At 45.0% G+C, this 9,244-nt stretch overlaps 1 protein-coding gene across 1 annotated transcript in view; it reads left to right on the plus strand.

Annotated features, from left to right (window-relative positions):
• The window catches only part of hlfa (HLF transcription factor, PAR bZIP family member a), a 21,878-nt gene extending 13,371 nt beyond the window's left edge, over positions 1-8,507 (plus strand). The window contains exons 3-4 of the mRNA XM_060904318.1: positions 2,490-2,704; positions 5,273-8,507. Coding sequence (XP_060760301.1) covers positions 2,490-2,704; positions 5,273-5,488 — 431 coding nt within the window. The 3' untranslated portion in view covers positions 5,489-8,507. The remainder of the gene's footprint in view (positions 1-2,489; positions 2,705-5,272) is intronic.
• Positions 8,508-9,244: the final 737 nt, after the last annotated feature.

Below are 9,244 nucleotides of genomic sequence, written 5' to 3' on the forward strand. Positions count from 1 at the left end.
GGGGTTAATTAGAGGTGTGTTAATCAGCATTGATGTTAATTAGGTGTGTTCATCAGTGTTATGTTAATTAGAGGTGTGTTATCAGCATTGGGGTTAATTAGAGGTGTGTTAATCAGTGTTATGTTAATTAGAGGTGTGTTAATCAGTGTTATGTTAATTAGAGGTGTGTTAATCAGTGTTATGTTAATTAGAGGTGTGTTAATCAGGGTTGAGGTGAATTAGAGTTTGTGAGGCCCCCTAGTGGCTGAATATAATACAGTTTTGAGCCCCGCCCACTCCAGTGTTGGTGAATGGAGCTGAAGGTAAACTTTTATTTTTGGGGAATTGTGTTCTATCATTAACACTCCAGTCTGACCCTGAGAGCTTCACCAACATTTGTTTGATGATAAATAAAGGGGCGTGGTCAATGAGTTTATTGACAGTTCTGTAGGACACCTGTGTCCTGTTCTGCTGTAAAGTGTTCAGATGAACCTACCGTATACCCTTCAGTAACACGCTTAGAGAACGCGCGCCGGTCTGTCGTTTTGAAACAAACTGCACTGACAGAATAAAAGAGCAATTCTTCATTCAGGTGCGTATCAGGATTAATATGATGGATGATGTCAGCGGAGCCAACGTGCTCCTGTCCATCACTAATATGGGCAGGTGAGAGGCGGGGCCAGCGTGCTCCTGTCCATCACTAATATGGGCAGGTGAGAGGCGGGGCCAGCGTGCACCTGTCCATCACTAATATGGGCAGGTGAGAGGCGGGGCCAGCGTGCACCTGTCCATCACTAATATGGGCAGGTGAGAGGCGGGGCCAGCGTGCTCCTGTCCATCACTAATATGGGCAGATGAGAGGCGAGGCCAGCGTGCACCTGTCCATCACTAATATGGGCAGGTGAGAGGTGGGGCCAGCGTGCACCTGTCCATCACTAATATGGGCAGGTGAGAGGCGGGGCCAGCGTGCTCCTGTCCATCACTAATATGCCATATCAACTGCACATGCTCTGGTTCCCGTTTTTCAAGCAGGTAAAATGAGCCGCGATGACATCATGGGCCCGAAATTTACTTTTGTGAGATTGAGAAAAGGGGCGGGGCTTCTGGGGTAACGGTTAAGATCTGGGAGTTTGGAACACCTGCACTTCCTGCCACTTCAGTTTCACATGTCATTTGGTGCATCTGAGGTTTTTATTGGGGGGAGAAAGACGTTTTTCTTTGACATATTTTTTCATGATGACTTGTCACAGCGTCCTCCGGTGGTGAAACAGAGCTGCAGTGCAAAACGTGTAAAGCTGCACAAACCTAAAAGTGTAAGTGTATTGAAGGAACTGGGGAAAGGAGAAAGACAACACATCATGTTAGGCTGGTCTGGATGTGTGTGTGTGTGTGTGTGTGTGTGTGTGTGTGTGTGTGTGTGTGCCTTCCTCCCTCCTTCTGGTCTGTGTTTTAGTAGAACATTCCGATCCCTGCAGAAAGCTAAAGATCCCTCCTCTCCATTCACACACACACACACACACACACACGCACACACGCACACACACAGAGCTGAGGTTATGGAAGGGTAACAGCATTACTCTATCATACTACAACCTTTGACCTTCCTCTACACACACACACACACACACACACACACACACACACACACACACACTCGTTCAAAAGTAAAGAACAGTGAAAGTAATGTACACAAAGATGTGTATTATCTCAGTGTGTGTTGACGTCAGCGCTGGCTGCATGTGACTAGAACACGACTCTTGCAATGTGACTCTGTGTGTGTGTGTGTGTGTGTGTGTGTGTGTGTGTGTGTGTGTGTTTGAGAGTCACATGGCTCAGCATGCTGCTGCCTCACGTGAGTTCCAGTGTACTCAGGCTCTTATTTTACACACACACACACACACACACACACACACACACACACACACACACACATTATCAAAGAAATTGAACTTTTGAAAAAAGCTGATAATAATAATTCACTATATTCACACAGACATACGGCAGGTTACTAATCCATTTAACAAATAATAAAATTTAATAAATAAAAATAATTAATAAAAAATTTAAAAATGATAAAAACAGCAATAAATAATAATCACAGTATCTATCTATCTAACTTCAGAAGAATAAGTTGCATCTAACACCAGCCCACTGTGCGCACGCACACACACACACACACACACACACTTATGTAAAGTTACAGGTGGCGTGTGGTGGGATGTTGGAGTGTCAGCACTTCTCCATCATTCTGACTCAGCATTATTTCACTTATTATTATTATTATTATTATTATTATTGTGTGCGCACACACGTGCAGTCTGTATGTTAAACTGTTCTATGGTCCCACCTAGTGGGTAAAGCATGTAATCACACTATTATTATTATTATTATTATTATTATTATTGAAAACATGTAATTACAGGTGCTTATATTCTCTACACGAGAACATCCACCAGTTACACATACTCCATGTGTGTGTGTGTGTGTGTGTGTGTGTGTGTGTGTCCCAGGCTTGCCGTCGAGCCGGAACACCCCGAGTCCGATCGACCCCGAGTCCATCCAGGTGCCGATGAGTTACGAGCCCGACCCGGCCGATCTGGCTCTGTCCAGCGTTCCGGGTCAGGAGATGTTCGACCCACGCAAGCGCAAGTTCACCGTGGAGGAGCTCAAACCTCAACCCATGATCAAGAAAGCACGCAAAGTCTTTATCCCCGAAGACATGAAGGTGTGTGTGTGTGCTGCTGATTCTTACACCACACACTACACACACACACACACTACACACACACACACTACACTACACACACACACTACACACACACACACTACACACATATACACACACACACACACACACTACACACACTACACACACACACACTACACTACACACACTACACACACACACTACACACACACTACACTACACACACACACTACACACACTACACACACACACTACACTACACACACACACTACACACACTACACTACACACATATACACACACACACTACACACATACACACTACACACACTACACACACACTACACACACACTACACTACACACACACACTACACACACTACACTACACACATATACACACACACTACACACACACACTACACACATACACACTACACACACTACACACACACACACACACACACTACACACACTACACACACTACACACACACACAACACACATATACACACACACACTACACACACACTACACACACACTACACTACACACACACACTACACACATACACACTACACACACACACTACACTACACACATATACACACACACACTACACACACACACTACACACACTACACTACACACACTACACACACACTACACTACACACATATACACACACACACTACACACACACTACACACACTACACACACACACTAGTGTGTGTCAGTGTCAGTGTTTACAGTGTTACTGTTTACACACATCAATACAACAGCACAGACTGAAGCACTGATCTCTCTTTATCTCTCTCTCCTCCTCTCTCTATCTATCTCCTCCTCTCTCTATCTATCTCCTCTCTCTCTATCCCTCTCTCACTGATCTCTCTTTATTTAACTCTCTCTCTCTCCTTCTCTCTCTATCTATCTCCTCCTCTCTCTATCTCTCTCCTCCTCTCTCTCTATCCCTCTCTCACTGATCTCTCTTTATTTATCTCTCTCCTCCTCTCTCTCTCTCACTGATCTCTCTTTATCTCTCTCCTCCTCTCTCTCTGTCCCTCTCTCACTGATCTCTCTTTATTTATCTCTCTCTCCTCCTCTCTCTCTCTCTCTCACTGATCTCTCTTTATCTATCTCTCTCCTCTCTCTCTATCCCTCTCTCACTGATCTCTCTTTATTTAACTCTCTCTCTCTCCTTCTCTCTCTGTCTCACTGATCTATCCCTCTCTCTCTCTCTCTCTCTCTCTCTGTCTCTCACACACACACACACACCCTCCTGTCTCTCTCTCATACACCTTCCTCTCTCCGTCTCACACACTTTCCTGTCTCTCTCTCCCTCTCCACCTCCTGTCTCTCTCTTTCTCTTTCTCACTCACACCCTCCTCCCTCTCTCTCTCTCACCCTCCTCCCTCTCTCTCTATCTCTCTCACACCCTCCTCTCTCTCTCACCCTCCTCCCTCTCTCTCTATCTCTCTCACACCCTCCTCTCTCTCTCTCACCCTCCTCCCTCTCTCTCTATCTCTCTCTCACCCTCCTCTCTCTCTCACACCCTCCTCTCTCTCTCTCTCTCTCTCTCTCTCTCACCCTCCTCTCTCTCTCACACCCTCCTCTCTCTCTCTCACCCTCCTCTCTCTCTCTCTCTCTCACCCTCCTCTCTCTCTCACACCCTCCTCTCTCTCTCTCACCCTCCTCTCTCTCTCTCTCTCTCTCTCTCTCACCCTCCTCCCTCTCTCACCCTCCTCTCTCTCTCTCACACCCTCCTCTCTCTCTCTCACACCCTCCTCTCTCTCTCTCACCTTCCTCTCTCTCTCTCTTTCTCACACCCTCCTCTCTCTCTCACCCTCCTCTCTCTCTCTCACACCCTCCTCTCTCTCTCTCACCTTCCTCTCTCTCTCTCTCTCTCTCTCACACCCTCCTCTCTCTCTCTCACCTTCCTCTCTCTCTCTCTTTCTCACACCCTCCTCTCTCTCTCACCCTCCTCTCTCTCTCTCACACCCTCCTCTCTCTCTCTCACCTTCCTCTCTCTCTCTCTTTCTCACACCCTCCTCTCTCTCTCACCTTCCTCTCTCTCTCTTACACCCTCCTCTCTCTCACTCTCTCACCCTCCTCCCTCTCTCTCTATCTCTCTCTCACCCTCCTCTCTCTCTCTCACACCCTCCTCTCTCTCTCACCTTCCTCTCTCTCTCTCTTTCTCACACCCTCCTCTCTCTCTCTCTCTCTCTCACCCTCCTCCCTCTCTCTCTCACACCCTCCTCTCTCTCCCTCCCTCTCTCTTGCTCTCTCTCACCCTCCTCCCTCTCTCTCTCACACCCTCCTCTCTCTCCCTCCCTCTCTCTTGCTCTCTCTCACCCTCCTCCCTCTCTCTCTCACACCCTCCTCTCTCTCCCTCCCTCTCTCTTGCTCTCTCTATCTCTTTCTCTCACACCCTCCTCCCTCTCTCTCTCTGTCTCACACCCTCCTCTCTCTCCCTCCCTCTCTCTTGCTCTCTCGATCACTTTCTCTCACATCCTCCTCTCTCTCTCTGTCTCTCGCTCTTATTTGTCTTTGATAACTGTTCCTACAATTGTATCTTTTTTTTTGCAGGATGATAAGTACTGGGCACGGCGTCGGAAGAACAACGTAGCAGCGAAGCGTTCCCGGGACGCGCGGCGCCTCAAAGAGAACCAGATCGCCATCCGAGCCGCGTTCCTGGAGAAAGAGAACGCGGCGCTCAGGCAGGAAGTCGCCGAGCTGCGCAAAGAACTGGGACGCTGCCGGAACATTCTGGCCAAATACGAGGCACGGCACGGCACCCTGTGAACCCACCCCTGACCTCTGACCCCTCCCCCATGGCCACCCCCCACCACCTGATCCAAGGACTTCTGTGTGCCACGATTAGTGCACTCGCCTCCACCTCTCTCTGTGTTTTAGCCGTGTGTGACGAGCATTAGCGCTCATTAGTGCTCGCTCTGTGTCACATTTATTCTTTCTTTCTGCACTTCCGATTTTCATTGGAAAGTGATACTGTATTCTTGCGTCTCTCTCTCTGTGACATTTCTGTCTGGTTTTGTTCTGTTCTTTCGCTTCTCACTGCGCTAACACACACCAGCGTCTATTTATTTTCCTGTTTAATTTCATGCATCGTCCACTCAGAGAGCAATAACTCCAACACACATTTCGGGAAACGAACCAAGAAAGCAGTGCTAGCCGACTCGTTCTGTCTCTCTGTCATCTGGTTCATAGCATATTGTGTGTGCGTACGTGTGTGTGTGTGTGTGAGAGTAAAATAGATTTATAGCCCACGCATTCGCACAAGCTAGCAACAGAGCAAATTTCCTGTGGAAGTTCGCGAGTTGCGATTACGACGACAATCAATAAAATTAAACTTATTTTTAATCATGTAATAAAAATCAGCACCTCTGTAATCTCACTTCGTGTCTGTGTTCGGTTGCTACGGCGCTTATTTTAACACTGTATGTTGAGCGTTGAGCTGTTTATTTACAAACCGCGTAGCCAATCATTAGCCAGGCGAGCTAAAAATCTTTATCGAAACGTTCTAGAAATAATCTTGCAGCTATTCCATGGCTAGCCAGCTGGCTATATATATATATATTTATTTATACGGTGCTGTTAGCTTGCTAGCTATTTACATTTTCATCGTACTAGCCACTTCAGCTGGTTACTTCGCTAGTCCACATCCAACAAAAACCGTAGGTTCATTTTCGAAAGTATTTTAGCAAACAACGTCGTGGTTATGCTAGCTTTGGTAAACACTTCTCGAAGATATTATAAAAATGAGAAGCAGTCAGTCTTTTCCAGAGCTGATAAAGCGCAAACCGAGCTAGCTTTAGTGTTGCTAAGTAAAAGCAGTGGAATCTATGCTTCATGTTTACTCTCAGAGCACATCGCTAATCTGCTAATGAACGCATGTGAACTCATGCGAACACACTTCCTCTCTCTCTCTGCTAACAACCTGCACTAAACTGCGTCTTTCACAATCCGATCTGGGTGCGAGTCTACCTTCTGTAACAGAAATCTGATCGATTTATAAACTCGTTTGGTTTTTATTTCGACTCTGAGAACTACTTTGCAGCAATTGCTTATTATTATTATTATTATTATTATGATATTGCTGTTATTTTTTTGTGGAATTTTCCTGATCTGCTTTTATTTCCATGCATGATCCTGGAGTTACCGTATTCTCTGGACTATAAAGCACCACGTTTAGCGACGTGCACGTTATGTTTCTGCATTAGCGTGACAGGGATTGGAATTAAAGTGTCAGTGAGCAGCCATGAACGAATTCTGAAATTGAATAAAATTGTATAACCTTTCCGTTTGTATATGGAGTGTTGGCTTGTTAGCATTACAAAGACGGACGGATTCCCGCAGATAATACCGACGCTATCGAGGCAGTAATTAGCAAACAAATTCAAACACCGTGACCGATGTTGGAGAGATTTATAGTCTGGAAAATACAGTAACTTCACACCCCTCCCCCACCCCACTTTATTCTTTTATTGCCTCTCTCGGCTTTCTGTAAGGTGTTTGGTTTCCTGTACAGACGTGTCTAGTTTTCTCTCGTAGCTTTACCTCGGCCCTGTCGATCTCTCTCTCTCTCTCTCTCTCTCTCAGACGGCTGTGCTGAATGTACCGAATGTATGGTGTGTTTTTCTGTTTATTTCTGTTTTTTTTTCCTTCGTTAAAGAGATGGCTGGATGATGTTGTCTGTGATTAGCATGGCTAACGCAATCAGTTTGTTTACTACAGACCAAAACGTGTGGCACATACACTCACTCACACACACACACACACTAATAACAGAGCTATATTAGTTAAAACAGAGATGTTAATGTTTATACGGAATATTCTAGAGTTCTATGTTTGTCTTTTTGTACAGTATTTTTCTTATACCAGATACAAGGCACAACAGGTTCAGAGTAGGACTTAATTAACCTAGATAGGGCTTCAACAGAATCTATTTACAGAACTTTATATATAAAATAAATATATAAGTATACTATATATATTTATATACACACACACACACACTCCCTGGCCACTTTAATAGGAACGTGTTGCTGGTTCTAAGATCCCTGTTCTTGGCTGCAGGAGTGGAACCCAGTGTGTTCTTCTCTCTCTGTTGCATGCTGAGATGCTTTTCTGCTCACCACGGTTGTAAAGAGTGATTATATGAGTTACTATATCCTTCCTGGCCATGTTCCTCCGACCCTCTCTTATCAACAAGGCGTTTGTTTACTTTCCACCCACAGAACTGTCGCTCGCTCGCTCACTCACTCGATGTTTTTTGTTTTCCACACCATTCTTTGTGTGTAAACTCTACAGACTGTTGTGTGTGAAAACCCCAGGAGGAGATCAGCAGGTTCTGAAGTACTCAAACCGAAAATACTCATCCGGCTCAAACCAACACCCGTACCGCAGTGAAAGAAAGAAAGAAAGAAAGTCACACTTCACTGTGAGGTCACAATTTTTCCCGTTCTGATGTTTGAACATTACCTGAAGCTCTGATTTCTGTCTGTGCGATTTGATGCATCGAGGGATCGGCTGATCAGAGACCTGCAGAAAACAGAACAGCAGGTGGATGTATGTATGGATGGGTGTGCCTAATAAAGTGGCCAGTGAGTGAGTGAGCGTGTATATAAATTCTGTGTGTGTCTATTACTCAGAGTTGATAGCGTTTTGTGAGCGAATCAGGGGTCGTTATAAAACTTCTCAAAGCGCAAAGTCAGATTTTGCCTTTCTTTTTTTGTAAAATTGTAAAGTGTGAAAAAATGTGATATATATATATAAATAAAAGAAAATGATTAATTATTATGAATGATCGTTCTTTTGTTAGTTTGTGATTGTGTTCCCTGGATAAAGCCATTTAGTGCCATTGCGAAGAATGTTGCAAAGTTTGACATCTCCATAGTAAAAGAGTCTGGGTGCTAAACTGGCCTGTCTGCAGTCCAGACCTGTCTCCCATTTAAAACATTTGGCGCATTATGAAGTGCAAAATACGACAAAGATGTGAGACCCCGAAATGTTGAGCAACTGAAATCGTAGATCAGGCGAGAATGGGATGACATTTCTCTTTCAAAACTACAGCAATTGGTCTCCTCAGTTCCTAAACGTTTAGAGTGTTGTTAAAAGTCAAGGTGATGCAGCACAGTGGTAACCACGCCCCTGTCCCAACTTTTCTGAAATGTGTTGCTGACATCAAATTCAAAATGAGCAGATATTTTTCAGAAAACAAACAAAATTGATTTGTTGTCTTTGTGCTATTTTTAATGAAATATAAGGTTTTGCAAATTAATTATCACATGCTGTTTTTATTTACAGTTTACACAGCATCCCAACTTTTTTGGAATTGGGGCTGTATAACAGGAACTCCTTAATTGCAGCTGTTGGAACGGTAATTTACAGTAGTAGTTTTAGGACCCAGAGCATTTCAGGAGTAACTGAATTCTAATTCACAATAATATCTTGAGGCGGCACGGCGGTGTAGTGGTTAGCGCTGTCGCCTCACAGCAAGAAGGTCCTGGGTTCGAGCCCCGTGGCCGGCGAGGGCCTTTC

Source organism: Neoarius graeffei, chromosome 22 (assembly GCF_027579695.1).
Source record: "Neoarius graeffei isolate fNeoGra1 chromosome 22, fNeoGra1.pri, whole genome shotgun sequence".
In the NCBI taxonomy this organism is placed as follows: domain Eukaryota; kingdom Metazoa; phylum Chordata; class Actinopteri; order Siluriformes; family Ariidae; genus Neoarius; species Neoarius graeffei.